The sequence below is a fragment of the Vicia villosa genome, unplaced genomic scaffold (assembly GCF_029867415.1).
Source record: "Vicia villosa cultivar HV-30 ecotype Madison, WI unplaced genomic scaffold, Vvil1.0 ctg.002685F_1_1, whole genome shotgun sequence".
NCBI lineage: Eukaryota > Viridiplantae > Streptophyta > Magnoliopsida > Fabales > Fabaceae > Vicia > Vicia villosa.
In genome coordinates, this window is record NW_026706004.1 from 182,466 (window position 1) to 198,912 (window position 16,447).

At 34.2% G+C, this 16,447-nt stretch overlaps 1 protein-coding gene across 1 annotated transcript; it reads right to left on the reverse strand.

Moving 5' to 3' along the window:
- Positions 1-222: 222 nt before the first annotated feature.
- On the reverse strand, positions 223-6,372 carry LOC131639543 (exocyst complex component EXO70A1). The gene is made up of 11 exons (XM_058910031.1): positions 5,933-6,372; positions 5,724-5,819; positions 4,371-4,576; positions 3,152-3,385; positions 2,861-2,999; positions 2,566-2,778; positions 1,724-1,929; positions 1,410-1,607; positions 1,215-1,314; positions 744-973; positions 223-657 (listed from the first exon to the last, which is right to left on the reverse strand). Exons 1-11 carry the CDS (start codon positions 6,089-6,091, stop codon positions 540-542), a joined length of 1,899 nt encoding a protein of 632 aa, XP_058766014.1. The 5' UTR covers positions 6,092-6,372; the 3' UTR covers positions 223-539.
- Between the last annotated feature and the right edge of the window lie 10,075 nt (positions 6,373-16,447).

The following is a 16,447-nucleotide window of genomic DNA, read 5'->3' on the forward strand; positions in this document are numbered from 1 at the left end:
TGTGCTTGAAATACTTTTAAAGAAAGTGATTCCGTTCGCGATTCAGCCTGGATCCATTCGATCTCTCCGATATTTCTAACCATTAGTTGTTACAAAGTTCCATTTCTATCGATCCCCACACCCATTGGGTTAATATTTAGGATTGAGTTTTTTTTTTCCTTGACAAGTTTTAGAATTGAGTTAGACTTAATTAAAATATAAAATACATTTTGAATATATTTTTTGTTTTTTTGAAAATTTTGAATTATCAACAATTAAGACAGTTTATATTGTGATTATCATTGAACATATGTCCAGTCAAAAATGTCATATGAACAAAATATCACATGGCTACGATCCAGTCCGTAAAAAAGAACTCCTGCCTGAACTTTTTGATGGCAATTTACCAATTGAGCGCCCTCTAACAAGTAGGAAGAAAAGGAGATAGGAAGGAGAAAAAGACATTTGCAAAACAGTGATCTATGATACTAATTTCACCGCTTCTGTTCACTCCACGCCTCACTTTTGAAAAATTCACACAGTGATCTATGAAACTATTTTTATCGCTTCTGTTCACTCCATGCCTTGCTTTCGAAAAATTCACCGAGCATTTGTTCAAGATTCTCAGGAGAGTATCTGATGTATTTTTGAGGATTTTTGCCATTCTCAATCATGGGCCTGAGAGATCAAATAATGTGTCACCAACGAGAGGATAAAAATAATATATGTGAGAAGATAATTAGAAAACAGATAAGAAATATTACCCAAAACGTTTAAGGAAAGATCTATAGGCAGGCAACAGAACTTCGGCAACAGCCAATCTAAGTGATTCGCGCAACTCACTATCAGGAACAGTCCACTGAGATTGTCTCTGATGAAGCTCCTCAAACTGAGCGTTAAATGTCTTGAACCTGTCTTTAACTGCTGTTCTTGAAATTCCGCTGTCCCCTCCACCAGATGAATTAGTTCCTTGGACAGTGAGGCACTGCAAGATCTGCAGGATCATATCACACCAGCTAGCTATCAATGAAAACCTCATCATACGATTTGGATTAACATCACTAACACCCATATATTGCATAACAAATACAATACCGAAGTTGGTACATATTTACAAAAAAAGCAGCTTGTCAATTTAAGAACAATGTGCCATTGAGACATCAAGCAAGGGTCAAGTGGAAAAAAATTTCACGGCCACAAAAAGGGAATAGAGAATTAAATATAAGGAAACTAACCTTTGCCCAAGAGATCCTTTTATATTGATTTGCATGTTGCTGCACAATTCTTCTGTGTATTTGTACCCAGTCATCCCCCAACATGTCCTTTGCCTCTGACCTGTAAGTAACAATAGGCAAATTTGTGCTGAATCCAGATAGAATCTCCAACTTAAGATCTTTCATTACGGAAAAGGAAAAAAATATACAACCAACCTTCTCACAGATCTCACTATGTAATGGATATTGTTCATAAGAAATAATTGGGTTAGTCCTGGGTCCTTATATAGTTTAGATTTTCCATCTAAGTTATTCTGGAGAGCCTGCATAATCCTAGTTGTAACAGAAGCTAACTGAGCTTCTGGATCGCCAGGATCAAACTCTTGAAAAAGTTGCTTCAGAGTTGCTTGATAACTGACCATATTCAGAACCCATATTCAGAACCTAAAGCTGATGGTCTTAGAGAAACTTACAAAAACAATACAGTCCAGTTAACGAAAATTCAGAGAAACTTCATAAGTTTTACTCACTCATAGAGAAATTTCACGTAATTGATGACATAGCTGGTTAGAGGGTGGACAGTTCCATCTTGCACAGCAGTTTTGGTAGCATCTTTTTCAACTGCTTCCTCGAAGTCACCAAAGGTTTCTTGGGCTGTCTGAGCAAGCCGCTTGGTCAAATTGATTGCAGCTTCCCGCATTTCAGCGCAAACTTTACTATCAAACAGTATCTGAATCTGAATCATGTACCAATCCCACCCAAAAAAGAAAAAATAGAGTAAGAAAATAGTACAATAATAACATACAAAGTAAATATCTATATAATATGTTCCTATTTTGAAGAACTGTTCATATATTTATGCATCCTAAGAAAAGTAATAGTAAAATAAGTCTATACTTTATGTCTAACTATTACAAATTGGTGGTATTAATGACGTATATATTTGGAAAATGAATAATAAATGTATCTAGTAAATTTGCAAAGAGTCTTATATTTAGGGAAAACAAAATTTCTAAAAGGACCTCATAATTAGAAACAGATGGAGCATACATATGACAGAAGGAACCAAGTTCAGGTCTACAATGATGCTGGCTATGCATAGAAGTTATTTAAAATTGTAATTTTCATACAAAAAGTGACAGCGCAAACCTACAATCAAAACTATAATTATTTTAGAAACGTTTTTATTTCCTCAACTTTTTCCTTGCCTCCAAGCCTAGTTAAGGAAGACTATCTTTAGGCTTCTTTGGATTGACATGCATCCTTCAGATAACAATCTTCTTCAAATTGACAAGCATCATCTCAACCCTAAGCTAAATGGATATGCGTAAATCTCGTGAAACGAAGACAAGAAGTTTAAACTGAACAATACCTCTGGTTGAAGTTCTCTCATTATCTCGTACATGTCGAGAAGAACAAATAGTTTTTCAGGTGACCTCTTGCTTCTGGCAACAGCCTCTCCAAAACTAAGAAGCATTGCCACACTGCAGCCTGTGGCCTCAGCAAAGCATTGAGTTTTTACAGACTCATTACCATCAAATATTTGATCACAGATTTTCTTTTCCCCCACAATCAACAATTTGATCTGGTCAAATAAACTTATAGTGATTCGTAGGACACAGAAATAGAATAGATTAAAAAAAATGGAGATGCATATTCATCCTTACAGAAATCCTCATGAAATGAATCCAGTTTCCAATCTTTGCCTCCAAAACCTCCCATTGCATTTTTTGAACATCCTCCTTACTCAACCTCTCAACACCTAACTTTCTTAGACTTTGCTCCAGGACTGCAGCACGGGTGTCTCTATAAATATGAAACATATAATTATCATAAATCAATGTAAGTTTGGAAGAATGTATGTGCAGATTTTCTTTCGCTTGATCTCATATCTCCAGCTGTACATAAAAAATTTAGCCTAGTCATCAAATATTAAAGAGAGAAGAAAATGTTGTTACGTATAGATTCGAAAGAGCTGTTGTTGATGGCCTGCTTGAACCATTTGTTGTGCTAATTCATAAAGCAGAGGTATAACTCTGGGGGGAATAAGAGTTGGGAGAGTGAAAGTGACAGTTTCTATGCTTGGTTTGTCTGAATGGTTTTTGCCACCACCACCGCTCTGCTGCCCAGAAGCTGATGGCCTTAGAGAGTTAGGTAAGCAGTCAAAAAGGCGATCAGGTTCCACAGGCTTGCTGAAATTAAAAGCCAATATTTTAAAACTTATATCATGAGGATTTGAAGGTTTCAGACAGAAAAACATTGCTGAAACCTTGAGAGCATCTACAATTAGATATGCACAAACAACAAGACTCATCTGAAGAAGCTGCAAACTTTTATGAATGCAAAGCAAATATGCAAGAAGTTTTTCCTGTTCTAGATCTAATAAGTATACATTAAATGGAAAATTCGTAATAGGTAAGTTTGTACTGTGCTGCATGCGGAAAAAATCATGTTCAGCACTTTTAGTAGAAAAGTTAATAAGCATTTAAGGCTCCTGAAAAAATTAAAGCACCAAGAGTACAATGTATGAAGTCAAATATTCAAATGAAATCATTTAATCAACTCCATCATGTTCTGTACCTTTGGTAGGAAAGTTAACAAGCCTTTGCATTCAAGGCTTCCTGGCCAAGTTAAAGCACCAAGAGTACAATAGATGAAGTAAAATCTTCAAACAAAATCATTTAATAAACTCTATAATATTCCTTGACAACACTCTTTCTTCTTTAATACTTCTTTCTTTCCCTTTGTTATTTAGTTCTTCCAAGAAAGGAAAAAATATGATGCAAAACCTAGTTATTATTGCTAAAGAAAAAAACATTGAAAAAGTGAGAAGAATAGTTAATTTTATGAACTTGAAATGTGAATTCAACCGGGTCTCTTGGATCAAGGGAGTAATTCAAATGGGAAAAGTTGAGCCGATGAATAGTATATAAAAATGCAAATAAAATCTATTTATCTACATATAAGATTTGAAAATTACTACAACAGACATAATTTAAATGAGAAAACTAAGGTTGCAGTTGTTAGGTATCCAAAACCATATAAACTCACTAGTGATAATCTACCTGAAAGAAGGACTATAAAATGCTTAAGATAGCGTCTAAAAGGGCTGAAAATCCAAAGATAAGAAGAGGTTAAATGTAATGCATACATAAACACAAGCCTACTGGAAAAAACCTGTAATTTGTCAAAAGATGTTTAAATTCATCTTCTAGCTTTAAAATAGCTTTAGCAAGCAAGCTGTTTGCATGGTTGATGATACCATCACTGCTTTTGAAACTCTTTTTGCTGCTGAAGAAACGAACATTAGCTCTAAGCTGATCAACTGCTTCCAAATAGCTTTCTAGATCCTCATGAGGCCCTCGCAGTATTTTAGCCTCCGCCTAACAATCAAATTTGATCGATAATCATTAAAAATCCAATATGTATATAAGATTTCAGTTATAGATGCAATTAAAGATACAGTTGCCCAATATGGTAAAAACATTAATCTGAAGTTCAACACTGAATTTATACCTAAAAACAAAATTTAGTATAATAGGTCGTGGAAGGGTCATCAATATGGAAAACAATGGTGTCAATTTTGTCTACAAGCATGCTCCTTACATTAAGTGATAAAACTTTTCATTTTATTTCGTTTTAAAGTTAACAAACAAATTAAACTTAGTAGACCACTTTCATGTGTACTAGAGCAGCATATAGAAGAACAACAAAAATGTAGTATTTCAAAACCTATCAATTACAAGGAGTCAACATTTTTTTTCTGTGCCTTAGGTTTTCAAGACCAGAATTACATAGACATTGGACTAGTAGAGAATAAACACACAAGAAAATATGACATAAACATGAAAGTTCCACCAGTTCATATTTTCACATTAAGAAACTCTACCAAGTACCAACACTCTTTAATAATATATTTCCAACACTCTTCATGATTGAGTAAAATTCACGTGGGTTGTACTCCTTTGGAAAATTGATCCACTAATTAGGAAAATAAGACTGGCATGATTTAGCAGGCCCCACCCGAATTTTATCCATTCATAGTGAAAGTTTGGAAATAAAGTATGTTGTTATCATTCCTCTCTCACGTTTAACAATTTGCAAACAGCTCAATTCGGTGCTTCTAGAACAATACAAACGACTAGCTATTTAATCAATTAGTTAGACTTATGTGATTAAAGTGTTTCAACTAAGGTCGAATTAACTGGAAGCACCGAGTTTGAACTCTGGTTGGTTGGAACAATTATTGGTTCGTTGTTACATACAAGGTTTTACCGTCGTGGTGTGAAATAACCACACTTCATTCTTTATTACAAAAACGTGAATAAAGATATCAGTATCAGCATCTTCCGATACTATTTTGTCGCAGCCGTTTTTACCGTAACGAACCGTTTTCTCGGTTAGAACTTCATATTGTTATGGAAATTTAAGACACAAAAGAGTAGCAATCAAATTTTGTTACAGAAACTTAACCACCTGCTGCAGGAACACCAAATCAATTGAAAATGAAGCAAAACCAGATTTACATACCTTGCGTGTCTGATCAAACTGCGTCAAAATCACCTCCGCAGCTTTCAAAGTCTTATCAATATTATCATGAGCACTTCGAATCGAATGCGTTTTTATCTATCACACAACAAATCAAACCTTACACAACAAAAAGAAAACCTAAAAAAACACTTCAATCCAACTCAAACCACACGCGTAATCACATTATCGCATTATTTCCGTCAGAGTACCTGAGTGGGACGCATTGCGGTTTCGAGGGCGGAGAGACGGTGATCGAAGGAGCCGAGAATGGAGACCATGTTATCGGTGATGGTTTGGCTTCGATGGAGAGAGTCTTTCACGAACGATGCTCTTTCTCGGAGAGCGACCATGGCTTGAGGAATTCCCATAGTGAATGATTTTTCACTGATTTTCTATCGTTTTTTAGTTTTTGTTTGGTGAGTGAGAAAACGGAAACGCGCGTTTTGATTTGATCGAAAATTGGTAATCGATTATTTCCTTTTTGGATATTGCTTTGGAATGTAATGCGTCATGTGTTGGTGGTGGTTCTTACACTGTTTCCGCACTCGTCGTGAGTTGGTTAAGAAATCAGTTGAAGTGTGGCCCTCTTGGCCCCCTCCTACATCTTGTGTGGGACCTCATCTCGTTCCGGTGCTACTTTCTCAAAAGAAAAATTGTTTTCTGTTTTTTTTGGATAAATTTGAAGTTATCTTTTTCTACTTTTTATATAAATTTGAAGTTATCTTTCTTTGCCAAGTAAAACGACTTTTAAAGAAAAAATAGGATATGCTCTCCAATGTTAATATAAAATAATTTTACATCATAAATTACTCTCTCCATCCTAAAATAAGTGTTATACTTCATACTTTCATATAGATTAAAAAAATATGATAAATAAAAAAGAGAAAAATAATTTTACCAAATTTTCCTTGATGGTTATTGGTGTATTCAAATTATTATTAATGAAAATTGTTGAAAAAATAAGTTGCTTCGAATGAAGGTTCAAAACAGACACTACTACAAAACACGAAAACAACAACGCCAAAATCACTACGGTTCGCCACAAAACCGTGGTGACACTTCTAAACTCATGCACTAACAATTGTTTTTTATTTTTTTATTAAAAAATTTAAGGTTAAAATTACGGTTAACTACCTAATCGTGGTGATATAACCCAGATTTTTCGGGATCGATCCTCAGGTTTCTCAAATAGTTAATTCATTTTACGTTAATGCGCGCTTATTCAATATCGTTGTTATACACTGGCACTTCTTTATATATGTTAAATACTAAGTATCCATTTTTTCACAGAAAAAATAAACAAACCCTAACACCAACATTGTCGACATCGTTGGGACACTCATACTCATTGTTGTTGTTCAATTTGGTTTCAAATGTTGCATTTGAAGACAAACTCGTCCAAAGGTTTTACTATGTCTTCTTCCACTGTAAAATCTAGATCTAGAAATTTATGTGGTTGTGATAGTCGTATGATTTCGTACCAATGCAAGAAGGGGCATAATATAGGAAGGCTTTTTTGGAGATGTCCATTTTGGAGGAGTGATGAAACATGTAATTTGTTCATATGGGATGAAGACATGAGAGAAAAATTGGGAAATGAAGATCAGAGTAATATGAAGTCAGAGTTAGAAGTTGTGGGCTATTTGAAGGTTATGTATGAAGATTCAAAGAAGAAGAACAAAAATTTGAAGAACAAATTGAAGTCAGAGATTTTCTGGAAATTTGAAGTTGTTGTGTTTTCTTATCTCTTCATGTTTAATATTTACTTTGTTATGAAACGTAATAGTTGAAGTAGGGTTTGAAATTTGAAAATTTTACACTGATTCTTATTTGTTTTATGTTTAATATTTACTTTGTTATGAAATGTAATAGTTGAAGATGCGATGAACTTGACATGAATGTAACTAAAAGATGGTTTCTTACGAGTAAGTTCATCGCAAACTGTTGAATTTTCAATTAAAATTATTTGTTTGTTAGTTTATCTAATTTGTAGTTTATGTTGATAGTTTAAGCTGATAGTTTAAGTTGATAACCTTAAAACAGTTAAATAGAAAGATTAAAACTTCATTATATAATCAAAAACCATAATCTTATCTAAACCCTCTCGCTGAGATAAAATTAGACCATTAATAGTCGCCCTTATCATCATCATCAGAATCGAAAAAATTATTTATTTGCCTCAACCTTCTTCTTCTTCTTATTCTTCTTCTCCTCACCCTGAGAGCTTTCATTAGTCTAAACACAACACCTTCTTCAGCAACATCTTGAATCTGATGCTGGTTTTGTACCACAACACCATCTACAGCAACATCTTGAGGCTCAGGCTGGTTTTGCATCACAGCATCCTTTACAACAACATTTGGATTCTCAACATTGTTGGTAGCTTGAGCAGGATAACACATGTTGATTCCTTTGAATGAAGTTGTTTTGTGTTTTGGTTCTTACGCTTTTATATTGTTCCTTCGGATTCTTCATCTTCTTCTCTTGGAAGATTAAAAACTAAAGATGCTCATTATTGTTTCTTTAATTCTATATGCTTTCTATTCTCTTTAGAAGTTGGAAAGATTGCATACCTCGAGCTGTTCAAATTTATTGTGTACTTATAACACAAGTTTTAATAACAATTCAAAAATGGTGTAGTGTTGATTCTGGTATGATACGATTGATATTTATTCATATATAATATCACAACGCTTAATAGGAATAACCATTGTTAAAGAGCGTGCACTTTCCTGTTTACTACGACGGTCACTGGGCTGTGATTGAAAGTGTCGCATATACTATCACACGTTATATAACAATGCCTGGTCCTGCATGTTTATATATCTTTCCCCACCATTGTTAAATTCTTTTCCGTAGTAGTGGGAGCTTATGGAATTTTTTAGGAATATCAAGTGTACGAAGGGTTTTTATCTTGCTAAATGGAATCAAAGAGAATTATTCTCGAAACACAAAAAAAGACTTAGAATATTTTTGGAGCATTCGAGAGGGATAGCTTCGACGATCATGTTGGTTAGTTTGGCGCCTCGAAAGGAGAGAAGATTCAAATGATCAATCTTATCTGAAAAGGACGTGTGGAAGCCTTAGAGATCGAGGAGCATGCAAGCAACAAACGTGGCATTCCGTTAGGAAAAGACCATTATGGTCGAATTATTATAAATTAGAATCTTAGCGTTAGGATTTAGTGTGTAATTATGTACAAACACTCAAATATACTCAAAGTACCAATATATATCGACAAACGAGTTTCTAAGAATGTATGTATGATACACAACAGTTTATTTCAATTACCATCTTTTACCGGTTTTATCCTTACCAAAGTCTTTTAAATTCTTCTTATCTTCAAGTTAAAGTCTTTACTTTTCTGTCTTTATTTTGTTTCTTTAAACTTTACTTTTACACATGAGTTAGCCACAAACAATTGAAATAATGTATACCAAACAAATGTCATAATCTTGAAACTAAACACATGTCCTAGGATCAATCTAGTCGATCTTGCGAGTAACCAGAACTTAGTTGTTTTTCGAGGACTGGCGCTTGTTTTTCAAATTCCAGGTTAAACAGTAATAAGATGGGTGGAACAAACCCTTTACACCTTAAAACAAAGGAAACCTATAAGGTTTAGATGGCTCTGATATACAATCATTGGGGTACTTAGAATTACGGGTAGCTCTTGGTGAAAACAAACATAGGAGAATCAGCAGAGTTAGATTTTTTATCATTGGGTACAAATTTATTTACAATTATATCGTGGGGAGACAAATATTAACAGGGTTATGCATGGTATTCTCGATGATCCATCTAAAGATGAAATTTTATACCAACATCAATAGGATCTTCGTGCTTAAAACTTACTTTGAGGCGTCAAGTGTAACACCCATATTCTACCCCGCAATTATAAGCGAAAATCAGAGTGCATTTAAAATTATTCACCAAAAGGATGGGATGTCACAATTTGACTTAACCAAACAAACATACTTATATTGCATCTAATAAAGATACATAGCATTCGGAACAAAACTTCTGTAACATCCCGATATTTTATACGCGATACATATTTATCATTTTACAAAAAAAAATTTAGTGAATAATTTATTTTATGTGTATATCTATATCTTAATTAAGTATTATTATTATCAATTTATTCTAGCTATTTGTTTCAACCCTTCTAATATAATTATTTTGATAATTCGATAATATTAAAATTATTATTCTTATACCTCCTTTATTTAGTTAATTTTATAAATATATTGATTATATTTAATAATTAATATTATTATATTTATTATTCTATTGTTTTTATAATTAAAGAATTTTAATGTGAATTTTTTTTAATTAAAAAAATAAAATGATAAGGTGGAGTTTTAAAAAGAAAGAAAAAAAATAAAACGAATAAAAAAATATAGAAGAATGAGACGTGAGGAGTTAAGAAAAATTACTTATTGGTAATAGTTTTTAAATATTAATCCATAATAATAATAATAATAATAATAATAATAATAATAACAATAATAATAATAATATTATTATTATTATTATTATTATTATGAAATTAGATTAGGTCAAATTTCTCTCTCTCTCTCTCTTCCTATTTACAAGTTGAATAAGTCCTTCCACTAACTCAATACTCTTGACTCCTAATTTTTAGAATTACACGGATGTTTCATTTTTTTCTCAACTTCCATCTCTAAACCTCCATAGAGTTCACATATAAACCTTTTACCGAACAAAAAGAAATGTATATTTGGCGTTAAAATATTTTTATCCTTGTTGTTCATCATCAACATTTTGCTTATCTCGTTTTGTGGCTGCTGTGAGAATATCAATTGAAGTGGTGTCAATGAAAACATTAAGGTAAGGGTTTTTTATCATGTAACTCTAAATTAGACTTGAGTTAGATCTTAGGTAGATATTATATATATATATTTCAATGTTTTAGAGATTTAAAATTAAAACTCTAATCGAAAAATAGATATGGATCTTTGTTTAATTAATTTTGTGTTTTGAAACATATAGGTGCATTTTTGTATGTGTTGCTAAACATCATAGGCTAATCAAATAGTTCTAGGATAGTAATAAGAGAGGATAGTACAATTGTGTGGTTGTAAATATTATAGATTTCACTCGATTTATATTGTGTGGTTGTAAATATTATAGGTTTCACGTGATTTATATATAGTCATTTGGTTAGCTAAATTGAAATGAATATGCATGTTAGAAATTAACATTTTGTTCTAGAAATTTCAACTAGAATGGAAAGTTATGTCCTTTGAAAGTAAATATTACTAAAGCAAGTTTTTTTAAAATTAAATTAGTGTAATATATCTAAAGTTAGTAAATTAAGTGACATCGGTCGTTATTAAAATTTGTCTTGCTAGTTACTTGAAATGTATGTCTGATAGTGTAAATAATTTAGTGTATACCTATTGTTGTAGCTAGATGCTTTTGAATGCATGTGTATTAATATACAAATGTGGTACATAATTATTGTGTGTGTGGCTATTGTAAGTCAATGATCAATAAATACATATGTTGTAATGTGAAGTATCATCAGGATAAATGTCTATGACATAGTGAAATATTATGGCGGAAAAGGAAAATCCTACATACACATGAATGAATATTGTGTTATATTTTTGTTGCCTCAGTGGCGGGTAGAATTTCTGTGTGGATGCCTTAGTGGCGGGTAATTATAATTATATTTGTCATCATGCATGACATGGCATATGCATTCTGTGTGGTGCCTTAGTGGCAGGTTATTTTCCTCATTGATATGAGATGAATTCTTTGTGGTGCCTTAGTGGCGGGCTGAAATATCCGGATCATATAGTTTAAGAGCATTCATATTTTGCATATGACCGACATAACGTGGATGGTTGATAGTTATGATTTTCTTGAACGTGTATCCCGTCTCAAGTTGACCGTGTTGTTGTTAGTAATCGTTGATGAGTACTCTTATTAAATTTTCTTGAACATGACATATGTATTTATATTTGTCTGATTTTTAATTCTTGTTTGGTTTAGTTTGCCATGAGTGACTGACCCTTACAACAATATTTTAGGTATGGATGCAGGACTTCAAAGTGAGTGATGTTGTCTTATGTGTGATCGTGGGGAAAAAGAGATTTTCTTTTAAGCAATATTATGTAGTAATTAAATCGTCCGCATTAAATTTTGAAGTTATTTATTTATTATTTTTTTTATTTAATTAGAAGCGCGGTTTTCCGCTTAGGAATTTGGATTGAAGTTGAATGTATTTCATTTTAAACCATTTTACTTTCGTTCAAACAAGTATAATTGATAATTTCTAAGTCATATCTTGGATGAAAATCTGGGACGTTACAATTGGTATCAGAGCAATAATCCTCGGACAAATATTTTGGGTTGGGATGAGTGTGTGACGCTTGCTTTGAATTATGTGTGAATGTTTTGATGTCCTTGATTTTGGACTTCCTATTAATTGTCTCCTTATTACTAAGATGATCAATAGTTATTTGTAGTCATAGTATGGTTTGATTTGTAATTTTGTGATCTATGTGTTTGTTATTGTGTTTATGTTTTATAGTTGTAAATATAAAAATGTTTGTTATTGTCTATTTGTTTTAATATTTTAGAATCTATAATCTATTTCCCACAAAAGCAGAAACCCTGACCATCCCATTAGTACACTGCATATAGAACTCATAGCATTGCATCTCCAGAAGTGCACAAACAAATTAAATATTGCATACGAAGCATAAGCCAAGTTACTCATCAGATGAGGTATCTACAAAGTATTCAATTGATATTCCACTGGATTACTCAGAGTTACCATTGTGGTGTCATCTTCTAAAGTCAATCACGTTCATCTTTCTTCAACCCAGAGTTGACGTTTTTTGTGTTCAACCCAGAGTTGATTCTCCTTTCATCTTTTAACCCCGAGTTAATTATATCTTCCCACTCGACCCAGAGTTGATGGTTATCTTTTGTCTTTTCCCACTCAACCCAGAGTTGACGGTTATCTTTTATTCTCTTTCCCACTCAACCTAGAGTTGACGGTTATCTTTTATTCTCTTTCCCTCTCACCCAGAGTTGACGGTTATCTCTTGTCTTTTCCCACTCAACCCAGAGTTGACGGTTATCTTTTATCTTTCCCACTCAACCCAGAGTTGACGGTTATCTTTTATTCTCTTTCCCACTCAACCCAGAGTTGACGGTTATCTTTTGTCTTTTCCCACTCAACCCAGAGTTGACGGTTGTCCTTTATCCTTTTCCCACTCAACCCAGAGTTGACGGTTACCCTTTATTCAATCCAGAATTGATTCCTTTCCCTCTCAACCCAGAGTTGGTGGTTATCCCTTGTTCAATCCAGAATTGACCTCTCCTTTCCCGCTCAACCCAGAGTTGACGGTTGTCTCTTGTCTTTTCCCTCTCAACCCAGAGTTGACGGATGTTTCTAGTTTCTTTGTCTTTCAATCCAGAGTTGACGGATATTTCTTATTGATTCTTTTTCCCACTCAACCCAGAGTTGACGGTTATCTTTTCTCCTTTCCCACTCAACCCAGAGTTGACGGTTATCTTTTCTCCTTTCCCACTCAACCCAGAGTTGACGGTTATCTTTTGCTTTTCCCACTCAACCCAGAGTTGACGGTTGTCCCTTGTTCAATCCAGAATTGATTTCTCTTTCCCACTCAACCCAGAGTTGACGGTTATTTCTAATTGTTCATCCTTCCCCTTTCAACCCAGAGTTGAATTGCTTTCTCTCAACCCAGAGTTGATGTCTATCTCTTGTTTTCAACCCAGAGTTGATGTTCTTACCTTGTCTCAACCCAGAGTTGATACCCGTCCCACTAATACTGAGTTCCATTTCCGTTCTCAATCCAGAATTGATGTTTACCTCTTATCCAACCCTGAGTTGAATTCCCTTTATTCTTGGACCCAAAGTTGACTCACTTTTCTTCTTCAACCCAGAGTTGAGTTATATTTCATTTCTAACTCAGAGTTAATTTGTTCAATCCAGAGTTGATACGTTCTTCCTCAGTAGAGTTGACACCATTCCTTTTCCCCGGTGGATCCTATCTTTCATCAGGCAAATTTTTCAGGTTCCATTGATATTTAATCTTCTTCTATCTTGAATGTTCAAAAGGCTAGCGCCAATCTCACCTTCAGGTTTAAGATGATTAAATAGGGGCAGCTGTTGCACCCCAAAATTTGCCCATCTAATTTTATTTTTAATTGGCTTATTGCTTTGACATCATTTGCACCTTAGGCCAACAATAAAACCATGCATCTCATTGAACACATAATTAAAGGATCAAGGATCCTGGATTAGGGCTTTCTCTTATTTATATCATCAACTTTTGGCATCAAGAATTGGTTCATTATCTCTAAGTACGATATAAGCATCTTGGATTGAGTTACTTCCTAAGATTGGACTTGTTCAAAAGGGCTTTTATTATCATTTGAATTATTGGATCACGAGATTACATGGATTACGAGATATCATAGCCCAACATTCTTTGTTTATATCTCTTCAAGACGATAAAAAAAAAGATTCAATTGGGACAAGAGGATTAATTTAAATATTTGGAACTTGTCGTTTGGATCCAAGCAATAATTTGAACATAATTCACTCAGTGTTCAAGAGTCGACATCGGAAAGGTCAATTGCTTAAATTCTACTACAAAAAAAAAGATCCACTACAATATGCTCCAAAGTTTCATTGCACAGTAAACTATACAAAATAAATAATAGCCTATTGTTTCCAATCTCATGCTTCATCCTAAGTGACAATTGCTGATCTTCAAGCTTCCATATCCCCACAATGCTTCATGTAAAAATCTCCATGCTGAAATTATCTTCATGTCCATGCTAGACTCAGTTTTTCTTTTATAACCCATCAGCCTCCAAGAGTCAGCTAACGATCCATACCAGCATTCATCCAACATCATCCCAATACAAAGCTCACGAAGACTTGCAGCCATATTAAACCTTCACATCTGGAAAAGTTCAGCAAACCAAAGAAAATAAACCAGTTAGCAGCAATACTTAACCAAACAAGACCAGTCCCTAGAAAAAAATACAACATCAGCATATAACTAACTATCCATTTACTTTTTTAAGCTGACAGTTGCAACTAAATTTAACTATTTTTAAAGTAACTGTCAAACCAATTCCCTAACTATTTCACTCAACACTTAACCACCTCATAACAGAATTGAGAACTTGCAACTAACTGTCAAACAAAAGTTCTCTAACAGCTTCCTAACCGATTTTATAACAAACTTTCCTAACCTAACAGATTGGTAACCATTGGTAACTGAGATTCAATAGAGAAACCAGAATTTGTAACTAACCTTGGATACCCCTATATAACACCATCTTCATCATTCTTCAAGCTCTCCCACCACTTTTCCGCAAATCATCACAATCATTCTCAATCTTCTTCTTCAATTCATCATTCTCCTCCACAATCCTTCCATCACCATTTTCCACTTTCACCTTCATCTTCATCCACTCTTATCCTTCAATCGACCTCCATTGCATCATCTCCTTCACTCTTGAATCTTCTTCTTTCTCTCTTCATCTTCTTTACCTCTGAACCAAGCTCCAACCTCCATAATCGATCAACCTTCATCTTCTTCACCTGGATTCATCACCTTTAATCCGCAATCTCAATTAACAAAAACTTCCATCGATCCCTCTTCATTCATTCTGCAGAAGAAGCAATAGAAAAGATAAAAAGAGGAAGCTGACATCGAAAAGAAAATCAGAGAGGAAAGAGTAACAAAAAAAATGAACCTGCACAATCTGAGAGAATCGTCACAGCAACTTTCATCATCAATCTTGCTCTTCTTCAATAATCTTCAAGAATAACTCCACTTCACGATAATCTTCACGGCAACTCCAAGAAATCATCAAACTCTATTCTTTTCTTCAGATCCTGCATCTTAACGCTTCAAATTAATCATCACCAACGCAGATACGAAAAGAAGAAGACGCGAAATCTGAAGGTGCGCAAGCAACGAAGGATACCTAATTGGAAGTTTTCCGTCACGTTTATTTCGTCAATTCGAGCTCTGAAGAAGCAGCGGACGTTTCTCCGACAAGTAATCCGATCCTTTTCATTCACCTCTATTGCTTGTCGTTGGTATTCGTGATTATTACTTTCAAGCAAAATCGGAGACGAGATTGAGTCGGAGAGGACGGCAAGGTTAAGACGTCCATCGCGCCGTCGTCGTCGTCGGTTCAGGAGAGGATCTCCGGCCGCCGCTCTGTAAGTTCTAAGTTCGTAAGAGTTAATTCGTCGCATCCCGAACCCTAATTCCCCCTTTTGTTTATTTTTATTTTTATTCTTAATTCTTAATTAAACCAGTAATTAGTTCTGAATGAATGATAATTGGATCTGAATCAATCCCTCTTGGGCCATGAAATTGCTCTTCACACCATCCCATAGGCCCGTCCTCTTTTTGGCCATAGAATCTGAATATGAAAACATCTCTTGGGCCTGATCCCAGTTCGCACCCCCTCTGGGTCCATATAACCTATTGGCAACAAAAAGCTCTGTAAACAAAAAATGCCTTTGGGCCAGACTTGGGCCCTGCGCCCAGATTCACTTATGCTCCATAATTTCAACATGCACCCCCTGGATTCACATAAAAAAAATTAACTAGCAATTTAGTATTTTACTTAGATTTTGTTATTTCTTTTAGATGATAAAAATACTAATTTTTCTACTATCATTT

Coding starts and splice junctions, on each gene's coding strand:
- LOC131639543 (XM_058910031.1), bottom strand. CDS start 6,091: ATGGGAATTCCTCAAGCCATGGTCGCTCTCCGAGAAAGAGCATCGTTC. Junction 3,000..3,151: donor CAGCTCTTTCGAATCTATAC/GTAACAACATTT, acceptor TCATATTTATAG/AGACACCCGTGCTGCAGTCC. Junction 658..743: donor TCTTTCCTTAAACGTTTTGG/GTAATATTTCTT, acceptor TTGATCTCTCAG/GCCCATGATTGAGAATGGCA.